General features: G+C 36.8%; 1 protein-coding gene across 1 annotated transcript in view; it reads left to right on the top strand.

Annotated features, from left to right (window-relative positions):
• The window catches only part of DDX50 (DExD-box helicase 50), a 32,351-nt gene extending 6,458 nt beyond the window's left edge, over positions 1–25,893 (top strand). Inside the window, exons 4-15 of the mRNA XM_052640179.1 lie at positions 319–497; positions 2,743–2,860; positions 2,978–3,163; positions 3,605–3,750; positions 8,537–8,686; positions 15,730–15,891; positions 17,116–17,235; positions 17,980–18,053; positions 18,276–18,435; positions 21,331–21,465; positions 22,531–22,575; positions 25,488–25,893. Of these exons, the coding sequence (XP_052496139.1) occupies positions 319–497; positions 2,743–2,860; positions 2,978–3,163; positions 3,605–3,750; positions 8,537–8,686; positions 15,730–15,891; positions 17,116–17,235; positions 17,980–18,053; positions 18,276–18,435; positions 21,331–21,465; positions 22,531–22,575; positions 25,488–25,766 (1,754 nt within the window). The 3' untranslated portion in view covers positions 25,767–25,893. The remainder of the gene's footprint in view (positions 1–318; positions 498–2,742; positions 2,861–2,977; positions 3,164–3,604; positions 3,751–8,536; positions 8,687–15,729; positions 15,892–17,115; positions 17,236–17,979; positions 18,054–18,275; positions 18,436–21,330; positions 21,466–22,530; positions 22,576–25,487) is intronic.

Here is a 25,893-nt window from a genome sequence, read left to right as displayed (position 1 = left end):
TTAGAAAACTCTTGTACCTTTTCTGACCGAGAGGAAAATGTACAAAACATAGAGAAATAGCTTTTATAATTACAATTATTTCTACATCATTTTTTCAGTATTCTGATCAGTTTTTAACTTTAAAGAATTAAATGTATTTGTTAAAAGTTGAGACCAATTTTTAAATAATTCCTCTTTGGGGTAGGAATAGATGTAGATGTTGCTAGGTGATATATCTTTAGGCACATGTTGATGAATCAGAAATGTTAATTTCAAATAAATGTGTTTTTTCCTAATGCCAGTCTTAAGTAAATATTTCAATGAAATCTCGTTTTACAGGTCGAGGGGTAACATATCTCTTTCCTATTCAAGTTAAGACTTTTGGGCCTGTATATGAAGGAAAAGATTTAATTGCTCAAGCGCGGACAGGAACAGGAAAGACATTTTCTTTTGCCATCCCCTTGATTGAAAGACTCCAAAGAAATCAAGAGACAATTAAAAAAAGCCGCTCACCGAAGGTAACCATTATAGGGAGTAAAAGGTTTAAATATTACTCTAATGGAAGGCAAAAGAAAGAATATACCGGTCTTGGAAATTTCTTGGTGGTCCAGTGGTTAGGACTTGGTGCTTCTACTGCCATGACCCTGGCTCAGTCCCTGGTCAGGGAACTAAGATCCTGCAAACTGCCTGGCATGGCCCCAAAAAAAGAAAGAAAGAAAGAGTGTACTGGTCTTAAGTTCAAGTGCCCCAAAGATAGAAAAGTTACTCCTGGGGCATAAAGTTAAAATTTGGGGCCTAAAGCAAAAGTTTTATTTTTAAGATAAATCTCAAGTGAAGCTAAAGTGAGTTATTGCGTATGAATGTAATGTCTATGGATCCATAGATGTCTTTGATAACTATATATTATAAAGCCTGCATATCTAATGTCTTCTTTTTTTAGTCCTAACCTTTGCTCTTTTTCTTTTTTTTCTAACCTTTGCTTTTAAACAGTGATTTTGCTAGAGGTATTGATTTATTTGGTCATTCAGTAAAAAATATTTATTTTATTGATTGACTTTCAGAGTATTATAGATATGACACTGAAGATCTGTGTTAATAATATGAGCAGTAAAGAACAGAGAGGACCTAGTGAAATTTTGTCCTAAACTTTGACCTTTTTAGAACCTGTGTTCACTTTCAGGTTCATAAAAGTGCAGAAGGAAAAAACAGCATTAGGACTTCCCTGGCCATCAAGTGGCTAAGACTCCAGGCTTCCACTGCAGGGGGCACAGGTTCAGTCCCTGGTACCTGGGGATCCCCCAATAGTGTGAAAGTAAATTCACATATATGACTGTAGGTAAATAATAATGGTCTTGGGACAGGACAGGTTTTTTTTAGAGAGGTCTGTTTCTTAGGTGAAATTAGGGAGACTGAAAGTAAAAGCAATAGGATACAATCCCAACACTGTCTTTAAAGCTGTCACGCTCGAAGGATATTACTGGAGATTCCAGCCCTGTCACTTCTAGCTGTTTGATCTTGGGCAAGACTCAACTTCTCTAAGCCTCATCTTCCTCATTTGTAAAATTGGGATGATAATACCACATCATAGGGTTTTTTTGTGTGAGGATTAAATTAAATCGTGTAAAACACTATTGTTTGCATAATTATAATTGACCCTGTATATAGAAATGTTATGGCTACCTTTTGTTAAATCTGCAGTTTCAAAATATAAAAAAAGGGAAATGAAGTGTAAATCAATTTCTGTGTAACCTGTTTGAAGCATGAGTTTTATTTGCTTAATGAAACAAGTAAGTCTCTTGGAATCCTGTGTAGAAGAAGCTCCTATCATTAAACACCAAACAGTTAAGACCATTCTCCTGTGTGTGTGTGCTAAGTCACTTCAGTTGTGTCTAACTCTTTGAGACCCTATGGACTATAGCCCACTAGGTTCATCTATCCAAGGATTCGCCAGGCAAGAATACTGGAGTGGGCTGCCCTGTCTTTCTCCGGGGGATCTTACCTACCCAGGGATCACACTCACATCTCTGTACAACTCCCGCATTGGCAGGCGGGCTCTTTACTACTAGCACCACCTGGGAAGCCCTGCGTTCTCTGGTTTTAGCTACAAATTCAATTTTATATGCTAATTGCAATTTAAATAAATTGAACTATTTCTTTTTAAAAAATGGCACATGTTGGACATTCATTCATTCATTCAACAAATATTTTTTGAGTATCTGTTTTGTGCCAGGCACTGTTTGAAATCCAGGAAATATAGTAGCTCATACTGACATAAATCCCTGCGTTTGTGGGGCTTACATTTTAGTGGGCAAGATAGTCAGCAAATATGTAGAATATAAATATTTTATACAGTATAAGTGTTAAGAAGAAACAGTTAATCAGGGTTGGGAGGATATGAAAAGAAGATTAGGAATCCTTTTGAGAAAGTGACTTTTGAAAAGAGATCTGAAGGAAGTAATGGTGGTTTCAGTCCCTAAGTCATGTTCAACTCTTGTGACCCCATAGTTTATAGCCTGCCAGGCTCCTCTATCCATGGAATTTTCCAGGCAAGAATACTAGAGTGGGTTGCCATTTCCTTTTCCAGAAGGAAATAAAGGGGGATTTAATAAACATAAGCCGTCCTTGTTATTGTTTGTGCTCTGTCTTTAAATACAATGACGTTAATGATGAGATTTCTAGTTTTAAATGCATCTTTTAAAAGTCTCAGTTTGAATTTAGAAGTCTATAGAAATTTGTTTTTTTGTTTTTTAAACCTTTTGCAAGGTACTTGTTTTGGCTCCAACAAGGGAACTGGCAAACCAAGTAGCCAAAGACTTCAAAGATATAACTAGGAAACTCAGCGTGGCATGTTTTTATGGTGGAACATCATATCAAAGCCAGAGTGAGTAACTATATTTGATGGTAGTACAAAGATCTATTTGCTACTGAAATCTAAAAGTATAATGTGAAAATCTATATTTGAATTTTATGTATTACTGATATTTCTCTCCTCTCACAGTTAATCATATTCGAAATGGTATTGACATCTTGGTTGGGACCCCTGGTCGTATCAAAGACCATCTGCAGAGCGGCCGGTTAGATCTTTCTAAACTGCGCCACGTTGTGCTTGATGAAGTGGATCAAATGTTAGATTTAGGATTTGCTGAACAAGTTGAAGACATTCTCCATGAGTCCTACAAAACTGGTATATACTAATTCAAAATAAGCACATTTAGCAATTATTCTCTTACCTAAAAGCTTATGAATTGTTTATTTTATAATTTTTAATATTAATGCATGTCCCCAGGGTTACAAGAATGTTTAGTAGTATACATTAACCATTTTCTTCACTCTCCATGTTTTCTTACGTGTATTATTTTATAGAAGTAGTTTTACTAGCTTATTTTACTGATTTCGTTGCTCATTGTTCGTTCTTAAATTTGTATCTTCCTCTTTGGTTCAGTTTTCTTCATATTTTCCCTCAGTTTTGAAAGTTGAAAGTTTTAATAACTGTAGTAAAGTTCAAAATTCACCCCAAGTTTTGAATTTTTCATAATTTCTTTGAAATTTGGGGGCATTTTTAAGAGCTGACTATTTTGTGGGATATTAAGAAATAAAGCATTTGAATTCTTTTTGTTTATTTAAGATTCTGAAGACAATCCTCAGACTTTACTTCTTTCTGCAACTTGCCCACAGTGGGTATACAAAGTTGCAAAAAAATACATGAAATCCAGATATGAACAGGTTGACCTTGTTGGGAAAATGACTCAAAAGGCTGCAACTACTGTGGAAGTAAGTAGCTTTCCATTGTGATAGATTTTAGCTTTTAGTTGGTGTTTTGAAATTTGTTGAAGCTAAATGTATGTTTTGGGTACCAATTCAGGACAAATCTTTTGTTTTTGGTCCTTAGTCAGTAAGATGCCTAGGTATTTCTATAGTCTAAGACTGAGGAGCAGAGTAAAACAGGGGAAAAAGTTTGTGAACAGGCAAGTCCTAACAGGAGAGAGATACAAATATCCATAGAGACAGATTTAAAGTATGTAGAATGTGAGAAGTGAGGTGATTGATCACAGTTTGCTGGTGTTGGGATAATATATTAAAGCTTGGGTGGAATAAAGATCCTCATTTCATACCCTGTACCAACAGTATTCACCAATATTTTAAAAAATTAAGCCATAAAATAATTTACAGCAGTTTGTAGATCATTATTTGATTTCAGGGAGGGAAGACTCTTCTAGACATAAAGATAGAAGACACCATAAAGAAAAGCTTTATAATGTTGACTCTATGAAAATGTAAACTTGTAGTATATTTTTTAAGAGAATTAAGGTAAGGTTTGCATTACTTTTGACATGTATCACGTATGTCACCTTCACGTTTGATAGATGTACGTATATGTGTGCGTAGATGAAGACAGTCCAGAGGAACAGGAGTGTGATCTATAAACACAACATAATGGCTAAAAAGAATTTGAGTGATAAAAACCAGATTACAAAATTCTAAGTACAGAATTGTACTATTTTAAAAGATACACAAATAATCCTAAATAGATTCTTTAGATATTTATAGGTGGATAGGTGGGAAGGATAAGCATCAAACTAATACTAATGATTACTTCTGGGAAAGAAGAGCTCTTTAAAAACAAAAAAACTCACAAAGTTACCGTCACAGTAGAAAAAACCAATTTTTTTTTTTTGAAAAAACCAATTTTTAAAAATATCTTTAATAGCTAGTGTTCACATTATCCTGTTTGTCCTTTTTTTGGTAAGTAGTTCGTTTGACTATGGATTCACATAAGATCCTTATATTGCTACTGGTTTATACGTGTTTTTATTTTTTTTTTATTCTTGTGTTGAATGTTTATTCACCATATCTTTTTCTTTTTTAAAATTGAAATATAGTTGATGTGTAATATTATGTTAGTTTCAGGTAGTGATCTGATATTTGCATATGTTATGATATGGTCACCACAATAAATCTGATAACCATCTGTTCCCATACTAAGTTGTTGCAATATTTTTGACCATATTCCTTATGCTGTATATTGCATCCCTGTGGCGTATTTATTTTATAACTAGAAGTTTTTACCTATCAATCCCTGTCACCTGTTTCAGGCCCCTCCCCCTCACTTTGGCACTTCAAAACAGTACCACTGTTTAGTATTTTGTGTCTGTGTTTCTGTTTTCATTTTTTTTGTTCTTTAGGATTCCACATATAAGTGAGATCATTCAGTATTTGTCTTTTCTGTCTGACATTTTCTAGATTCATCCACGTAGTTGAAAAAGGCAAGGTTTCATTTTCTTATTTATCATTGAGTAATATTCCATCACATATATCTTCTTTATCCATTCATCTATTAAATCTTTTAAATATAGATTCCTCTGTCCTGTCAGGATTCCTCTGTCCCGTCTTTTCTTTGCAGTTTTTAATTGGATAAAAGATTGTCTTTCAGGTTTCCCATAGTTTCAGCTTTGTTGATTTGCAACTCTGGTGTTAGTTAACATGTTCCTCTGCTTTAATTTTCCTATGAGTTGGTGGTTAGATTGTCAGGCTTGATCAGATTCAGGATCTTTTTATTTTTATTTGTTAGGTTGGTGCAGACGTAATTACGGTTTGGGACTGTGAATTTTAAATCAATACAACTAGGTTCAAACATATCTTTATTAATCAAAATAAGAACCATTACAGTCAACACATTTTTGCCAACAAGAAATAAGTTTGCTTATTCTTGTAGCATAAAAATCCATGCTTTGGGATTCAACGAACTCTTGGAAAGCATTTTCTTCTCAAGATGCTTGAAGAAGTGGTAGTCGGTGGCAAGAGGTCAGGTGACTGTGGCAGATGAGGCAAAACTTCATAGTTCAACTTCTGAAGTGTTGCTCGTGCAGTGTGCAGTCAGGTGTTTTCATGGAGAAGAATTGGACCTTTCTTTTGACCAGTGGTGGCAGGCGTTGCAGTTTTCAGTGCTTCTCATCAATTTGTTGAGCGTACTTCTCAGATGTAATGATTTCGCCAGGATTCAGAAAGCTATAGTGGATAAGCTGGGCAGCAGACCACCAAACAATGACTGTGATCTTTTGGTGCAAGTTTGGCTTTGGGAAGTGCCTTGGAGCTTCTTCTCAGTCCACCTACCAAGCTGATCATCACTGGTTGTATAAAATCCACTTTTCATTGCATGTCATAATCCGATTGAGAAATGGTTCATTGTTTGTTCCATAGAATAAGGGAAGACAGCGCTTCAAAATGATGATTTTTAAAAAATTTTTGGTCAGCTCATGAGGCATCCACTTCAAGCTTTTTCACCTTTCCAGTTTGTTTCAAATGCCGAACAGCTATAGAATGGTCAACTGTTGAGTTCTTCTGCAGCCTGTTGTGCAGTTGTGAGAGGATCAGGTTTGATAATCCTCTCAATTGGTTGCTGCCAACTTCCGATGGCCAGCCACTATGCTCCTCATCTTCAGGGCTCTTGTCACCTTTTCAGAACTACTTGAACCACTACTACACTGTATGTTCATTAGCAGTTCCTGGGCCAAATGTGTTGTTGATGTTGTGAGTTGTCTCTGCTATTCTATGACCCATTCTGAACTCAAATAAGAAAATTCCTCGAATTTGCTTTTTTGTGTAACATCATTTCCATAGTCTAAAATAAGTATAAAATAAGTAATGTTATTAGCAAAAAAACCCCATAAAGTGAGAAATGCACAGTAAAATGATGTATAAGATAACCTCATTTAGAATGTAGTCCAATATCAAATGGCAAATTTCAACAGTGCGAAAACCATTATTACTTTTGCACCAACCTGATATTTAAAAAATTTATTCGTAGCTGTGCTGGGTCATCGTTGCTGCATGGGTTTTTCTCTAGTTGCAGCAAGTAGGGGCTTCTCTCTAGCTGTGGTATGTGGCTCCTCATTGCGATGGCTTCTCTTGTTGCAGAACTCTGGCTCTGGGGCATGCAAGGTTCCATAGTCGTGGTATGTGAGCTCTGTAGTTAGTGGCTCTGGGGCTCTGGAGCACAAGCTCGATAGTTGTGGTGCACTCGATGTGGGATCTTCCTGGATCAGGGATTGAACCCCGGTGTCCTGCATTGGTAGGCATACTTTTTTTACTGCTGAGCCACCAGGGAAGCCCTGCTTTTTTATTTTCATTTTTGAGAGGTGGAGAGGAAGAAGCAAGACTTTGATTTAGCTGGTACAGATGATTCTTAATTTTCTTCTTTGTGCTTGTCTGTGTTTTCTATGTGTTCAATAATTAATTGTTTTAAACAATTTTATTGAGATATAGTATGTTTAAATGTATAGATTTAAAATGTTACAGTAGATTTTTCCTCAACATTTTATCATGAAGATTTTCAAACACTGAAAGCTGAGAGAATTTTATAGTGAACACCCATGTACCCATCAGCTAGATTCTGCCAATAATATTTTGCTGTATTTGCTTATTGCCTGTCTACTCATCCCTTATATCTATCTGATTTTTTAATTTACTTCAAATTACAGAAATTGTATACTTCCCTGTAAGTTGTTTTTGTTTTTTGGCTATACTGTGCCACTTGTAGTATCTTAGTTGAGGGATTGAACCCTTGCCCTCAGCAGTGAAAGCTTGAAGTTCTAACTGCTGGACTGACATTGAATTCCCTCCCCATAAGTATTTTAGTGTGCATATCTTTAGCTAGATTTCAATATTTACATGTAATTTTTTAAATTGAGGTAAAGTTTGCATAGCTAAAATTAAACACTTTGAAGTGTGCAGTTCAGAGTCATTTAGTATTCATGGTATTATACAACCATTGCTTCTATTTACTTCCAAAACACTTCATTACCTGAAAAGGAAATCCTGTAGCTGTTAAGCAGTCACTGTCCATTCTCACCTTATCCTAGCCCCAGGCAGCCACCAATCTTCTTTCTGTCTCTATGGATTTGCCTCTTGTGGATATTTCATATAAATGTAATTACAACATGTGGCTTTTTTGTGTTGGACTTCTTTGACTTAGCATAATGTTTTTGAGGTTCATCCACCTAATATTTATAGTTTTTAAGATAAGATTTACATACAACAAAATGCAAGATTTTAAGTGTACATTTGCTTCATTTTGGTAGATTCATGCATGTGTGCAACCCAGACCCGTATCAAAACAAAGAATATTACACATCATCACAGAAAGTTCCCTCTGCCTCTGCCCATTCCCCTTTCAGAGGCAAACTACTGTTGTGTTTTTTCCATCATAGATTAGTTTTGCCTGTTTTAAAACTTCATATAAATGGAATCGTGTTGTGTGTACTCTTTTTCTGTAAGACTTCATTTACCTAGGATATGTTTTGAGATTCATTTATATTGTTGTATAGATCAGTAGTAGTTGATTCCTTTTAACTGCTGAATAGTATTCCACTGTAGAAGTGTACTACAATTTGCCTATCGTTTCACTTGTTGATGGCTATTTTAAAGTGGCATCAGGGAGTATCATTGTCTTATTGTGTTTCAGGAAGACCAATTCTTGAACAAATAGAAATAAGTGTAGAAAAGAATTCTTTTCAATAATTTGAATGAAGCAGATATTTGATATTTTCTTTCCTCAAAGCATTTGGCCATCCAGTGCCACTGGTCTCAGAGGCCAGCAGTTATTGGAGATGTCCTTCAAGTCTACAGTGGGTCTGAAGGGAGGGCTATTATCTTCTGTGAGACCAAAAAGAATGTAACTGAAATGGCCATGAATCCACACATAAAACAGGTAAGTCTTTTTTCGTGCTTTCTTTAATGGAGATTATAGATTATGAATCACTGAGTAAAAAAGTCATGTCCTTTGTAGTCTAGGTTTGATTGTCACTCTTTGAGTTGGGTCTAATTCAGAAAGATGTTAGATCTGTCATGATCTGTTAAGTCAGGATAGAATTCTGTCCATTTTTTAAAAAAATACATGATTCCTAAGTCCTCTTGCAACTCTTTATTTATTTGGCTATGCTGGCTCTTAGTTGCGGCATGTGAGATCTTTAGTTGCAGCATATGGGATCTACTTCCCTGCCCAGAGATCGAACACACCCCTCTGCATTGCACATGTGGAGTCTTAGCTGCTTGACCACCAGGAAAATCCTGAATTCTATCCATTTTCGTCAGAAGTTTTCTTAAGACTTTGCAAATGTGATCTTGAAAACACAAGAGTGAAACAAGATGAGTTTCTATGAATAAGAGTGGGTAATGTTGTAGAGTTGTGCATAAGTTGAAATGCAAATATTTACTGAGTGAATGGGTCAGAACACTAAATCCTTATGTCTTTTTAAAATTTTTATAACAGAAAATTTCAAACTTATATAAGACATATACAGAAGTTGACAGTGTAATGAGCCCCTGTGTATTCATTTTTCAGCTGCAACAATTATTTTATCCAAATGCCCCCTCACTTCTTGTGCCTGAATTATTCTGATGCAAATGCTAGATAACATGTTATTATACCCAGAAATATTTGGGTATGTATTTCTAAAATAAAAGGGTTATTTTTTAAACTCAATACTGTTCAGTTCAGTTCAGTCGCTCAGTCGTGTCCGACTCTTTGCGACCCCATGAATTGCAGCACGCTAGGCCTCCCTGTCCATCACCAACTCCCGGAGTTCACTCAGACGCGCGTCCATTGAGTCAGTGATGCCATCCAGCCATCTCATCTTCGGTCGTCCCCTTTTTCTCCTGCCCCCAATCCCGCCCAGCATCAGAGTCTTTTCCAGTGAGTCAACTCTTCGCATGAGGTGGCCAAAGTACTGGAGTTTCAGCTTTAACATCATTCCTTCCAAAGAAATCCCAGGGTTGATCTCCTTCAGGATGGACTGGTTGGATCTCCTTGCAGTCCAAGGGACTCTCAGGAGTCTTCTCCAACACCATATTTCAAAAGCATTCTTCGGTGCTCAGCCTTCTTCACAGTCCAACTCTCACATCCATATATGACCACAGGAAAAACCATAGCCTTGACTAGACGGACCTTAGTCAGCAAAGTAATGTCTCTGCTTTTGAATATACTATCTAGGTTGGTCATAACCTTTCTTCCAAGGAGTAAGCGTCTTTTAATTTCATGGCTGCAATCACCATCTGCAGTGATTTTGGAGCCCCCAAAAATAAAGTCTGACACTTTCCACTGTTTCCCCATCTATTTCCCATGAAGTGATGGGACTGGATGCCATGATCTTCGTTTTCTGAATGTTGAGCTTTAAGCCAGCTTTTTCGCTCTCCTGTTTCACTTTCATCAAGAGGCTTTTTAGTTCCTCTTCACTTTCTGCCATAAGGTTGGTGTCATCTGCATATCTGAGGTTATTGATATTTCTCCCAGCAATCTTGATTCCAGCTAGTGTTTCTTCCAATCTCAAAAACGACAGAATGATATCTGTTCGTTTCCAAGGCACAATACTGTTAATGACATCTAAAAAATTAATAGTAATTAATATCTTCAAATATCAGTCTTCAAATTCTCAATCGCCTCATGCATACATGCTTTGTTTTTTCTTTTATGGCTTGTTTTTTTTTTAATCTGAATCCAAATAAGTGATTTCATTAAATCTCTTCAATACATGGATTCCTCTATTTCTTCTTACAGCTTTTTAAATTATTTAAGAAACCAAGTTTTCATGAGTGATACCATTTGACAGAAAACAGTATGCTGCTGTTTTCTGTATTTCCTGTAAATTTAGATTGGTTTGTTTGTTTGTGCAAATTTATTTCATAGATGATATACTTCCATCAGGAGATATGTAATATCTGGTTCTTTTTCCTTTTTATGATTTTAACATCTATTGATAGCAACACCATTGGCCTTTGTGTCAATGTCTCTTCAGCCATTTTTGCTGTCACTTAGTATCTAGAAGATTCCCAAGGAAGGGCTCATGATTCACTTTTCACTCTCATGCATTGGGGAAGGAAATGGCAACCCACTCCAGTGTTCTTGCCTGGAGGATCCCAGGGACAGAGGAGCCTGGTGGGCTGCCGTCTCTTGTCACACAGAGTCGGACACAACTGAAGCGACTTAGTAGTGGTAGTATTGATGATAGCTTGTTTGTAACTTTAAAATCATTTTGGATGGATTTAAAATTCTTGGTTTACCTTTTCCTTCAGTATCTTAAATATGTTTTCCACTGGAATAAAGCATACTATAAAAAGTGTGATGCCAGTCTGATTTTTTCCTGTTATAAGTGATTGATTTAGTTTTTTTGCCTGAATACAAGTGTTTTTTCCTTTTTCTTTAAAAATCAGTAGTTACACTAGAATATATTTCGCTGTTGTTCACTTTTTATGAGTGCACAGTGCACACAATTTGTAGTTTCAAATATATGTATTTTTAAATGTCAACAAAATTTATTGAATTCTAATTTTTCTGGTATTTGGTTTGTCTGATTGCTTTGTTTTTTTTCTTCAAGGACTCCTGTTATACATATGTTGGCTCTTTTTTCGTCTCTCCTTTATCACTTGATAACAAATTTTTTTAATCTTTATTTAAATTTTCAAACTTTTCAAAATTAAGGCATCATTTGTTGTGTTCAGTCAGTCTTGTATTCCTTCCGGTGTAGTCTTCATTTGTGAAAAGTCTTTGCCTTTTATTTCTACTTCTTTGAGTCATTTCACCCCATATTTTACTTTTTCTCATTCTGATTTTCCTTGTTCTCTCATATATAAATATTTAAAAATTTTTATTTAGCTCATTCAGAAATATAATATATACTCTATCTTTTTCAGGCATGCCTTTCTAGAGCTCTTTCATTGTTTTGGTGAATATTTTTATTTGTCCTCTTATAATTACTTTCTATAAAATTTAACCATAACCTGTTCTGTTGCTCATTTTTAGATGGGATTAATCCTTTCAAACTTTTGCTGGGGAGCTATGGGTCAGAATAGTTTTCTCACTTCACAGGTCTAGAGCTGCCTCTTTTAGTTTTGATAGTATTTAAGAATACAGTCTACAAAGTATATCTCAATAAAGCTGTTTTTTAAAAAGTCTCCCACTTTCTGAGCTCTGGTTGATTTTCCCTTCACTTTCATCTGAGTCATTTCTTTCCTTTGCTTCTGGGATCCCTGTCATCCTCAGTTTGAATTTTAGGTCCAGTAATTTCTTAGTGCAGGGCTTTGTCCTTGCAAAGAAGCATTGGTTTGTTAGTTTGAGAGTTCATTTGGGCCCAGACTGTTTCAGGCTTTTTCAGCAACATTTCTTGAATTCTAACTTTTTTGGTATTTGGTTTCACACTTTACCTCTGGCTCCTCACGATCACCCTTAAATGTGTAAGAATTCTACCAGTTTCAACTGACTTTCTCAAATTATGCTTTCTAGGGAGTATCTATCTGTTCTTAGGGCTAGCAAACCCCTCTCCCACCCCAGTAGGTTTTTGTCTCTACCTGCTTATGTTTGGAAACCATGAAAATACCTTGTCACTAAATTTTGTCATAGATGTTTGTGGAAAAGTATATTTGCTTTTTCTTTTTTTTTTTGATTTTGACTTAAAAAAAAAAAGTATCTTTTCTTGAAACAGTTCTCCTAACTTGGGTTCCATGATATCACACAGGTTTTCTTCCTTCTTCCCTGGCTAATCTTTCCCAACTTTGTTGCAGTCTTTTTATATTTTTACTTGCACTTTAAATACTGGCATTCCTCACAGTTCTACTTCTGTAATTGTTCTCATTTATTAACATGTTCTTTTCTGTGTATAGTGATTAGTTGCACTTTGGAGTCAGAACATGATATAAATTCCAGTTGTGTTATTTCCTGGCTCTGTAACCTGGGGCAAGTCACTTCATATTTCACTGCCCGTGTTCCCATTTTAAAAATTGGTATTAATTTTTTTTTATACTTTTGAGACAAAATAAGGTGTTTATTACAGTGCTTTTCTTATAACAAGCAGTCAATAGGTATAGAAATATAGAAGTATAGGTGTGGAATTCCCTGGTGGTCTAGTGGTTAGGACTAAGTATTGTTATATGTATAGATAAATATTACTAATCACTCCTATAGTGAAGTAGTGAAAGTCACTCAGTCATGTCTGACTCTTGTGACCCAATGGACTGTACCCCACAAGGTTCCTCTGTCCATGGGATTCTCCAGGCAAAAATACTAGAGTGGGTTGCCATTTCCTTCTCCAAAAGTGATCAGCTTAAGTCAGGTTTAAATCCCTTATGAGTTTACCGATGGCATTTTGTTGATGCTGATCACCACAGTTCTTTCTCTGAACTACCATACTACAATACCCTGTAATTTTTTTTTTTTTAGAGGAGGCGGGTGTTTAAAAATGGACTCATTTGTTGGTTTTTTAAGACAATTCCACATAATGTTACTAGTGAGCTAATGATGGAATTCAGCTTGCCACTTCCCTAGGCCACTCTTCAAAGCAAGCTGCTTTATATAACTTTCCCAATTGTGCTAGAATTTTGGAGTTAACTAGCAACAAGCCTGAAAATTTGGTTAGGTATATAAGTACAAAGCTGGTTCATCAAATCCCTGTTCTGGCCCTCAACCCAGTGCATTTCAACTAAGGCATCATCTACCTCCTTCTTAACGTTTATCAGACACTTGAATAAGTAACGTCCAGCCACTCCTTGGAGATGGTTCCCTTTTTCAGACACTGGGCTGCTGAAGGGCTCAGGAGCCTTGTGGTCCTGGGCTCCATTACTAGAGCCTTTACAACCTTCCAGAACCTCCATGTCCCCCTTTTCCTCACTCCTTTCATCCTCCGTGGGTTCTAGGTTTTCCTCCTGGGAAAGCGAGTCCTGGCTGGGGCTGTGGCCCCCTCACAGTGGGAGACTCTCCTTCCAGTGGAGCAGAGCCCCTCAGGGCACTCTCCTGGGGGCTCTGGGCAACATCCTGGCTACTGCCAGACTCTTTGGGGGGAGACTTTTTCTCTTCCAAGGCTTCGATCACGTTCTTGGGAGCTAGGGGCTCTTCTCTCAGTTGTCTCACTCGGTCTCTTTTCTTCCTCCTTAAGTGAATCCAGGAGTTTTCTGTGGCTGTTAGGAAAAGGCTGATTTCCTCCTTTCCACAGGGAACTCGTTTATGCTGGACCTTTAGGTCAGTGAGGAGTTTTTCAGTCCATGCTGTCAAAACCACGATGCCTTCCACTGTCTCAGGGCCCAGAGATGACGCTTGGAGGGCTAGTTCTTCCATCACAGACCCCAGGACTTAAACGTAATGGGCTTCCTTGGCTTCTCTAGTTTTCTTCACTTGCTGGGTGGTGATGGTACTGTTACATCATCATAAAAACTCCAAGCCAAAGCCCGTCTCATTGTCTGACCCTGGCAGAGTTCAGTGTAGGTGACTCTAAGAACCCCTTGTATGCAAAGTTCTTCCTTCAGAGAAGCCAGGCTGCATTTCTTTCCCAGCATACAGCTATACCATCTTAATCTTTTTTCAAGTTGTAAACTGTCATGGATGATCCTTTTAACAAACTAATTCACCTCCTTCTGCCATGATCCCTCTGATTCCTCCTGTATTTACAGAACTGGGTGGGGGTCTTCGAGAATTTACTCCCTTGGCTTCCAACTGATTGGCACAAAAGGGAGGGTTGCACATGCAAAAGTCATAAATTATCTCAGATTCTTCTTTAAGAGCATCCATCAGGAGTGTCTTCTGTGGTACTTTAACCACTTTTATAAGATCAGATAAGTGGCTTCAGTCATATGTGTATATGCTATTTGTTTACAAACTTTTTTTTTTTTTACAAATTTCTTTTTATAATACAGTTTTGCAGTATTAAATATTAAAATGCTTAATGTTTATAATTTTTGACCTAGGAATTCAACTTCTAGATATGTAATCTACTGAAATATACATATACTGAGGGATCTGGAGATACAGTACAAGCTTATTCACTATAGCCTTGTTTCTAAAGGTGAAAGTTTGGATCCTACCCAAATGTTCATTAGTAGGGTATTGCTAAAATAAACGACTCTGGGAATTTCCTGGCGGTCCAGTGGTTAGGACTCAGAGCTTTCACTGCTGAGGCTGGGCTGAGTCCCTGGTGGGGAAACTAAGATTTCATGTGTCATAGCCAGAAAGAAAAGATACGGTAGCCATATGAAGAAATCATATGTAGTTTTAAAAAATTAAGTAGATGTGTATCTATGGCTGAGATACAACAAATTTAGAAGGTAGCTTGTAAAACCATGCATATATAGTATAATCTCTTCTAAAAAAACTTACTTATTTGGCTGCACTAGGTCTTTGTTGCAGCATGTGGGATCTTTAGTGTGGCTTGTGAACTCTTAGTTGTAGCATGTGGGATCTAGTTCCCTGAGGAATCAAACCTAGGCTGCATACACTGAGAGTGCAGAGTCTTAGCCACTGGACCAGCAAGGAAGTCCCAGTATAATCCCATCTTTATAAATTCATAAAATTATATGCTAGGATTTGTGAGGTATGTGTATTTAAAAAATGGTGTGTGGAGGAATATTTCCTTAACTGTTAGCAGTTACTTATTAGGAGACTGATATTAAGGAAAGCTTTTGCATTTTATGCTTAACGTTTTTCTGCATTGTTTGATTTTTAAAAACAATAAGCATGTATTTTTATAATTACTAGATTTAGAAACAACAACAAAAAGAGGAAGGACTTCCCTGGTGGTCCAGTGGTTAAGATTCCACACTTGCACTCCAGGGGTGCAGGTTCAGTCCCTGGTGGAGAACTAAGATCCCACATGCTGCACGGTGTGGCCAAATAAATAAAAACAGCAACAAAAAGAGCACAGACTTTATAGTATTTGGATGCTGTCACTGCTAACTATGTGCTATACACTTACTTTTCCTTTTTTTTTCAAATAGAATGCCCAGTGTTTACATGGGGACATCGCTCAGTCACAAAGAGAAATCACACTGAAAGGCTTCAGAGAGGGTAGTTTTAAAGTTTTGGTGGCAACCAATGTGGCTGCCCGTGGTTTGGACATTCCTGAGGTTGACCTGGTGATTCAGAGTTCACCTCCACAGGTAGGAAATGAGTTTTTTTCCCCACCAATTTTATTGAAAAATAATTCACATACATCACTGTATAAGTTTAAGCCATAATAGCACTATGCTTTGCTTTATATATGTTGTGAATTGATGCCCACAATAGGTTCAGCTACCACCCATCTTCTCATATAGGTATAAAAGAAGAAAGGAATTATCTTTTAATTGAAAGTTTATATCTTTTGACCACCTCCCTTCATTTCTCCTCCCCCCAACCCTCTGTTTCTATGAGTTTAGTTTTTTTATTTGTTGTTATTGTTGTTGTTTTTTAGATTCCATATGTACGTGAGATCATACAGTATTTGTCTTTCTCTGACTTATTTCACTTAGCATATTGCCTTTAAGGTTCATCCATGTTGTCACGAATGGTAGGATTTCCTGTTTTTATGGCTGAATAATATTCCATATAAGCCTTTTTATCTGTTTGTCTCTTGATGGACACAGGTTGGTTCTGTGTCTTGACTATTGTAAATAATGCTGCTGTGAACATAGGGGTGTGGATATCTTTTTGAATTAGTGTTTTCATATCCTTTGGATATACTCCTGGAAATGTAATACTGGATCATGTGGTCATTCTATTTTTAACTTTTGAGGATCCTCCATCCTGTTTTCCAGCAGTGCATACAGTTATCTTTTCTCCACTTCTGCACCAGCATTAACAAATGTTAATCTGTTCTCTTTTGTCTTTTTGGTGATGGCCATTCTAATAGGTGTAAGTTGATATTTCGTTGCATTTTTACTTTGCAAGGAAATGAGATTTGATTTGGAGAAAATAAGAGTAGCTATATAAATTGCCTTTTATTTACAAGACTTTGCTTAGATTAAAAAAATATATATTATCTATTCTTGCTCTTAGCCAGTTTTTCTTAGTGTAATGTTAAATTGATCAGAATCTGGTACCTTTGCAAATGATTAACTTCTTTATTTACATTTGAAGTATGGAATCATGCAAGAGAAGTATAGAAAGTTGCCATATAAAGAACCTTGGGATAGGCTGGATAAAAAGGTTTTAAATCTCATCCCTTTTACTGCAGAATTCAAGCGTAAACATTCTCTGGGATATTGAAAAGAGCAACAGGATTGAAATAAAAATGTTATTATTGATATTAGTAGTTTTGTTGCTTCTAGTACTACTATTTGGTTACTGGAATGACTGTTTAATTTGCCACATTTTTTAAGAAGAGTTACCTCTTTTATTTTTAGGATGTTGAGTCCTATATTCATCGCTCTGGACGCACAGGTCGAGCTGGCCGGACAGGGATCTGCATATGTTTTTATCAACCGAGAGAAAGAGGTCAATTACGATATGTGGAACAAAAAGCAGTAAGTAGAGTTAAATTATTTCAGGCTTATTATCTAAATGGTGCCTTAGAAAAGAGATCAGAGATCTTTTTATATTTGTTCTCACAAATAGATTTTATGACTTCTCATTTAAGCTGCATTTGGATGTGAAGCATGTGGAGAGCTAATTTATATTAGCTGCAAGACTTTGTTTTAATACAGCTTTTATTATGAAGACAGAAGAGCTGACATTCTCCCTTTTCCCTTGAATTTCTCCCTTGACTAAAATCAGAAGTGCATTGTGATTTCAGTACCTCTTAGTCTGAAATTGTAAATGGATGATTGTGACATTATCTTGGTGTAACAGTCAAGATTATATTAAGAAATGTTACAATAGCCAGTTTCTACAAGAAATTACATATTTTTTGTGGTCTTGAGTTTTTGTAGTATTTTTCCCATTTTTATGATGTGTGTTTTCATACGTTATTTCACATACTTTGTATGATGAAGATAATAAGAAAAAATTTATTGTAAACAGCATCTTTTTAAAAAAAATCAGCTGTTTTGTAACTGTAATTCCATGATTTGTAACTATGAGACAATTGAAAAAAAAATTGTTTTTTCCTCTTTCTAGAATTTGTTGTTGATGATTTATTAGGAAATCTTGATCTGCTAGGGCTTGGAAATCTTTTAAGTCCAAGAAATGGAAATTCAACAATCTAGATTAATTTAGGAATTAATTGTAAAGACTTCCATTTTTCTTTAATGTAATTCTTTCATTTTCAGGGAATTACTTTTAAACGTGTAGGTGTTCCTTCTACAATGGATTTAGTTAAATCTAAAAGCATGGATGCCATCAGGTATGCTTTCTGACCTTGCTGAATGATTTTTTCTTTTGTATTAGGCTATACATCTTTAAGCTCTCCTAGTTGACATATCAGAAAATTTAATCACCAGTTTTATCAACAGACATTTAATTATATTAAAATACGAAAACATTGCTCTCTTTTCCCATTCCTTCTTTTATCTTTTATCTTTCCCATTTGTCTTGACCAAGAAAATTTACTGTTTTTAAACTGCAGGTCTTTGGCTTCTGTTTCTTATGCTGCTGTTGATTTTTTCCGACCATCAGCTCAGAGACTGATAGAAGAGAAAGGGGCAGTGGATGCACTGGCCGCAGCATTAGCCCACATTTCTGGCGCATCAAGTTTTGAACCACGATCGTTGATCACCTCCGATAAGGTAGAAATCTGTGAGAAAATTGTATGTGGTTGAGAAAGATTAAAATTGAACCATAGATATCTATCAGGAGAGAAATACAGGACATCTTTACTTTGCACAGTACTGTGCTAACTGAAACTTGTATACCAGAACCTGTTCCTCGTTTTTTTTTTTTTTGTCATGGAGCCATGCAAATCGAGAAATAGACTCTGCAGCTAACATCAGTTCCGTTCAGTTCAGTCGCTCAGTCGTGTCCGACTCTTTGCGACCCCATGAATCACAGCATGCCAGGCCTCCCTGTTCATCACCAACTCCCAGAGTTCACTCAAACTCATGTCCATCAAGTCAGTGATGCCATCCAGCCATCTCATCCTCTGTCATCCTCCTCTCCTTCTGCCCCCAATCCCTCCCAGCATCAGGGTCTTTTCCAATGAGTCAGCTCTTCACATGAGGTGGCCAAAGTATTGGAGTTTCAGCTTTAGCATCAGTCCTTCCAGTGAACACCCAGGACTGATCTCCTTCAGAATGGACTGGTTGGATCTCCTTGCAGTCCAAGGGACTCTCAAGAGTCTTCTCCAACACCACAGTTAAGAAGCATCAATTCTTCGGCTTTCTTCACAGTCCAACTCTCACATCCATACATGACCACTGGAAAAACCATAGCCTTGACTAGACGGACCTTTGTTGCCAAAGTAATGTCTCTGCTTTTCAATATACTATCTAGGTTGGTCATAACTTTCCTTTCAAGGAGTAAGAGTCTTTTAATTTCATGGCTGCAGTCACCATCTGCAGTGATTTTGGAGCCCTCAAAGTCAGCCACTGTTTCCCCATCTATTTGCCATGAAGTGATGGGACCAGATGCCATGATCTTCATTTTCTGAATGTTGAGCTTTAAGCCAACTTTTTCACTCTCGTCTTTCACTTTCATCAAGAGGCTTTTTAGTTCTTCATCACTTTCTGCCATAAGGGTGGTGTCATCTGCATATCTGAGGTTATTGATATATCTCCCGGCAGTCTTGATTCTGGCTTGTGCTTCTTCCAGCCCAGCGTTTCTCCCATGCAAAGTAAGGATTGCCTGTATATGTGGAGAGTATGTGTATGTGTATAAAACACCATCTGACCTGTCCCCCTGCCAGGTCAGTATCAGATGTCAAACCATACCAGAGCCATGTATTCCCATTATAAAAAGTATACTTTACTCTGTAATTAGTAAGAAATCCATGGGGTGTTATTTTAGCACTGAGCAAATACTTTATCCCTAATAACCCACCAGATACTTCTCAAGAAAACTTAAACCACATTTCTCAAGGAAACATTAAGGTACACTTTTAAAGTCATCAAATTTATTGGCATAAAACTGTTCATAATATTTCATCATTGCCATTGTAATATCTTCTTTTTTTTACTTAAAAAAATGTTTTTAATTGAAGGATAATTGCTTTATAGTATTTGTTTCATGTCTGCCATATATCAGCATAAGGTAGACTTTTAAACCTAAGAAGTATCTAAGAGGTCATCTAATCCCAACCCATATCTGATAAAAGAATCCCTCTTTGGCAGATGGGTCATCTAACCTCTGCTTAAATATCTTAGCAACAGGGTGTTAGTGGTTTTATATTTCTTTTATGGGTTAAAATCATAATCCAGAGTCTTTACGAGGAATGTGCTGCAGGGTCTTCCCTTGCTACCTCTTTGGCCTCATCTCCTATCACTCTCCCCTTTCTTGTTTCAACTATTGTAACCTACTTGCTGATACTCAAACATAAAGTTAATCCTACACAAGGCCTTTGTGCTTATTTGTATTATTATGAATGTTCTTTTACTAATCTTGGCTCCCTCCTTCACTTCATTCAGCTTTCTGTCAGGTATCACTGTATCAGAGGTCTTTCCCTATCACCCTGTCTAAGCTTATTCCTGCCTTTTCTCTCTATTTTCATTTTCTTCCCCTGCTTTATTTTTTTTTCGTGATTATTAGTATCTGACATTGTATATATTTACTTGTTTGTTTACTGTCACGCTTGGACAGAGGAGCCTGGTGGGCTACAGAGTAGCAAAATAGTTGGACACAATTTAGCAACTAAATAGCAACAATTCCATCATCATTCACTGCCCCCACCCCAACCCCTTGCTACATGTACACTACAAGGTAACTCTGTGAGACAAAGGACTATTTCCTGCTGAATCTCTCAGTCTCTGGCACATATGTAGGGGGCACTTAACCATTTGTTACATCAGTGCCTCCCTATATCTTCTTCATGTTGACCGTTTAGTTGTCCAGTGAACTTTTACAGAGCAAGTCATTTTTGCTCAAGTGTAGTCCTTCAAAAGTTTAAAGAAGTTTATGTCCTCTTGTTTTTCCACTCAGAGCTAACCTTGAGTCCTTCAGCATTTCCTAATTCTTCACTACTTTATCTTATCCCTGATGCTGTAGTTTAATTTCCTCTTGAATCATTATGTTTAGAATTAAATGTAGTCTTTATATCAGTGTATAGAAGAATGATACTTTCAATGATCTATAAGCATTAGTCTTATATTAATATAGTTTAAAATAAGCTATTTTTTAATGGTCATGTTATACTGGTCCTGTTGGCTTATAAGAAGTGCACGCATGCATGCTCAGTTGCTTCAGTTGTGTCCAACTCTGCAACCCATTGGGCTGTAGCCCTCCAGGGTCCTCTGTCCATGGGATTCTCCAGGCAAGAATGTTGGAGAGGGGTTGCCCTTCCCTCCTCCAGAGGATCTTCCCGACCCAGGGATTGAACCCTTGTCTTTTGCATCTCCTGTGTTGGTAGGCGGGTTCTTTACCACTAGTGCCACCTGGGACGCCATAAATCAAAAAAGGCTGTTAAGGTAGAATGTTATTGTCCTATTGCTGCTGCTTTTCTCTCAAACACAATGTGACTTTTATTCCTTAAGGGGTTTGTGACCATGACTCTGGAAAGCCCAGAAGAAATACAGGATGTCAGCGGTGCTTGGAAAGAACTTAACAGAAAGCTGAGTAGTAATGCTGTGTCCCAAATTACCAGGATGTGCCTCCTGAAGGGAAATATGGTAGGCTTTTCCAGACAACTGCCGTATATGTTTATAAAGACTAGTAGATTTTGTTCACTGTTTTTTTGAAGTCTAATGGGATGAATAATACTATTTTATCCATGTGTTAGTGTGTTTCCAGTTGGAAATTTGGGGAGTTATGTAAGTAACCCATTCCTCTAGAAAGCTGTAAGTCATTCTCCTTAATTTGTAATATTCAAGTTATCTAAGTTTTTGCCTTTGAATGTGTGTGTGGTTGTGTGTGTTTATTTTTTACAATTGAGCAACATAATTGCAACAGCTAAATAGTTTTTTTTTTTTTTAAGAGAATACACAATATTGGTTTCTAAGTGGCCTGCTATTGGTTGTTAATGAGGATAACTGAATTAGGTATTTTCATACAGTTATGAAATAGCGAAGTTAAAGCCATCTGTAATCTTAGTGAGTGATTTCTTCTAATGGTTTTGTGAAAAGATGTTATATTTATTCATCTCACCTGACTATATAAATATATGCTAATCTAGAGTTTATTAACTTGTTTATTGAAAAGTTATCTTTCTCAAAGTTTAATATTACCTTCAAAAAAGATCTGTGACAAGTAAGACAACTATGTACATTGAGAAAAAATGTGGAGGGGGAGGGAAAATATACCTAGATCCTTAGGCCAAACCATTTGCTATACTTGGATATTAATTAACTTTCAGTGTACTAGCAGCCAAGATCAAAGAGGAAACATCTTAGGTTATCTCTTGGCAGAGAGATAAGTTTTTAAAGGAATTTATTAGATGGGTCATTGTAAAAAGGACATGGAACATAATAGTGTCTAGAAAAACTTTTCTAGGGAATACTCTAGATGCTCATTAGTAGTCAATTCTTATTAGATACTGGTTTACTTTTAGATTTAGAAAGTACAATTAGCAGCCATTCTGTATCATGCATTATTATGTATTAGCTGGTTTAATTCTGTAAGCAGTCATGGGACCCACTTAATCTTTTCTTTTTTTAGTTTATATAAAGTTATAAGAAGGTGTTTTAAAAAATCAACTCATGTGCATCTAAATAAAAATATTTTCCTTTTGCTTTTAGGGTGTTTGTTTTGATGTTCCCACAACTGAATCAGAAAGGTTACAGGTATATAAAAATTTTTATCTGTTAAATAGTTGAATATGTTTCTCTAAAAGAGATTAAAAAAACATTTATAATATCTTTATCATGTGTAAGTCAATTAAAAATTCCTTAATAAACTAATAAATTATAAATATCCAGTTTGTCAAATGTGAAAAAATAGAATTGCATACGAAATCCTCATGTACTTATCACACAGCTTCAGCACTTACCAGCTCGTGGTCAGTTGTGTTTCATGTCCGCTTCCATCCACTTACACTGTATTCTTTGTCTTTTTTTTTTTAAATTTTATTTATGGCTGTGCTGGGTCTTCCTTGCTGTGTGGGCTTTTCTTTTCCTTAGTTGCAGAGAGTGGGGGCTGTTCTGTAGTTGCAATGCATGGGCTTCTCATTGCGGTGGCGTCTCCTGTTGCAAAGCATGGGCTATAGCGCTCACAGGCTTCCGTAGTTGAGGCACGTGGGCTCTGTAGTTGCAGCTCCCAGGCTCTAGAGCACAGGCTTAATATTTGTGGTACCCAGGCTTAGTTGCTCCATGGCATGTGGGATCTTCCTGGATCAGGGATTGAACTGCCCATGTTTCCTACATTGGCAGGTGGATTCTTTACCACTGACCCACCAGGGAAGCTCTCTCCTGTATTCTTTTGAAACAAATTCTAGGAAGTCTATCATTTCAACCATAAATACTTTTATATAGCTAAAATATTAAAAACACTTTCAAAAAACATAATACCATTATTAAACCCCCCAAAATAGTAATTCATCAGTATTATCCAATTTTGTGTTTACATTTTCCCCTGTCTCCTGAATATTTTTAAATATAAGAAGATCTGCAAAGTTCATTCTGTATAATTTGATTTTTGTCTCTTTTACTCTGTAGGTTCTCCAATTTCTTTCTCTCTTTAAAAAAATTTTCCTTGTGTTTTATCTGAAGAAGAAAGAGATTGTCCACTAAATTCCTACACTGTGAAATTTGTCTGTTTGTGTCCCTGATACATATATATTTGACACAAGAACGGGATTATTTGGTTTTCAAAGTCCTTTTCAAAATTCAGAATATGTTGTAAACACATTTCTTTATCAACTATATAGTGGTGACCAGCTTAACCAATGTCCAATTTTTCTGACATTTAGATTATTTCCAATACTAATACTCTATTATAACAGCTTTGCACTGGTGGCTCAGATGGTAAAGAATCTGTCTACAATGTTTGATCCCTGGGTTGGGAAGATCCCCTGGAGAAGGAAATGGCAACCCACTCCAGTATTCTTGCTTGGAGAATTCCATGAACAGAGGAGCTTGTCAGCCTACAGTCCATGGGGTCACAAAGAGTCGGACATGACTGAGCAACTCACATGTATTATAAACAGGTTGGCCTTAAATGTTGGCATAACTAATTCTTTATGCATTGCCAAGTTTATTTCTTTAAGATGAACTTTTCAAGGATGTCTGCTTGGCCAAAAACTGTGTGTATTTTTAAGGCTTTGGCCATACATTGCCACCAGTTGTGTGTGTGGCTGTTTGTCTCTGCTCATCCTGACATGTAAGGAGGTATTTTAATATTAACTTGCCTTGGCAACTCATGATCACAGTGAAAGACAGTGTAGCAGGATATGACATATTGATGCTCTTAAGGGCTGCTGATTTTTATATTTTGCTTACCCCGATACCAAATTGTTTCTAATAGCGACATTTTTAGTCCCTGTTGACAGATTTTTAATCTGCATTATCAGCTCTCAGACCTTGTTTCTGTCAGTATACCTTCTGAAAGCAATGACCACTTATTAGTGGTCTATTCGTTTTGTGCTGAGAAACTGGTGGGCTCTTTTAGAATATATAAACCGAGTAGGAATTTAGAGTCCCAAAATTGGCCTGAAAATTTCTCCTTGGACTAATACTTAGCTTTTAGAAACTTTTTTTGGGGTGAGGAGGATCCAAGCTTTGTACCGTTACATTAAATTTGAGATTTAAGTTTTAACAGGATTTTTTTCATTTTTAATGACATTTATTGTTTTTTTTGTAGTTTTACAAGCAGTACATGTTCATTGCAGACAACTAGAAACACATAAAAGTATAAGGTAATAATCACCTGGAGAAGGGAATGGCTGCCCACTTTAGTATTCTTGCCGGGAGAATCCCATGGACAGAGGAGCCTGGTGGGCTACACTCTATGGGGTCGCAAAGAGTCGGACACGACTGAGCGATTAACAAAAAAAGAGTAACAATCATATATAAATTCCCATCCTACAGAGGAGCTTGGTGGCCTACACTCTATGGGGTCGCAAAGAGTCAGACACAGCTGAGCGATTAACAAGAAAAGAGTAACAATCATACATAAATTCCCATCCCCCAGAGATAATCACTATTAGCATTTTGAAGCATTTCCTCCCAGTGTCTACATTTTTAAAAAAATTTAAAAAGGTATAATCGACCTGCAAAACTGTGTTAGTTCCAGGTATACAATATAGTGATTTGATATTTATATTACAAAATGATCGCTACAATAAGTCTTGCTACTTTCATCATTCAAAAATATTACAGTATAATTAATTATATTCCCCAAGCTGTACATTTCATCCTTGTGATTAATTTATTTTGTAACTGGAAGTTTCTGTCTCTTGATCTCCTTTATCTGTTTCACTCATCCCCCCATCTCTCTCTTCTCTGGAAACCACCTGTTTGTTCTCTGTATCTGAGTCTTTCTGTTTTGTTTGTTCATAAAATTTAGGAACTGAAGTTCCTGTGTTTTAGCTTTGAATATGTTTTTGCTTTCTGGTTTTTCGTTTTATTCCAGATCCTCTGGACTGAATAGACTGTGACATTTATTTAGCTAATAGATATTCACAGAGTCTCCTGTACTCATGTGCTTGCTTATGGTTTCTATTTTGCGTTTGTATTAATCCTGTGAATTACCCCAACAGGCAGAGTGGCGTGATTCAGACTGGATACTCTCAGTGCCAGCCAAGTTGCCTGAAATTGAAGAATATTATGATGGAAATACATCTTCTAATTCCAGACAGAGGAGTGGTTGGTCAGGTGGTCGGTCGGGCCGGTCGGGCCGGTCAGGCGGTCGATCCGGTGGCCGGTCAGGTAGACCGAGTCGGCAGGGGAGTCGGTCAGGAAGTCGACAAGATGGTAGAAGACGAAGTGGGAATAGAAATCGATCAAGAAATGGGGGCCACAAGCGGAGTTTTGACTGAGATAGTTAATCTACCAGTGTGAGCTTGCCTGTTTCTGCATAATCATGTACATTATCAACCAAAAATTAGGTCATCATAGCTGAGGTCTGTGTCTGCTATTTGGAAAGAAGTTGGTTGTATTTTTTTA

The sequence above is a fragment of the Budorcas taxicolor genome, chromosome 5 (assembly GCF_023091745.1).
Source record: "Budorcas taxicolor isolate Tak-1 chromosome 5, Takin1.1, whole genome shotgun sequence".
Classification (NCBI taxonomy): Eukaryota; Metazoa; Chordata; class Mammalia; order Artiodactyla; family Bovidae; genus Budorcas; species Budorcas taxicolor.
Note: the sequence above shows the minus strand (reverse complement) of the source record. Positions and strands in the feature narration are given on the sequence as shown.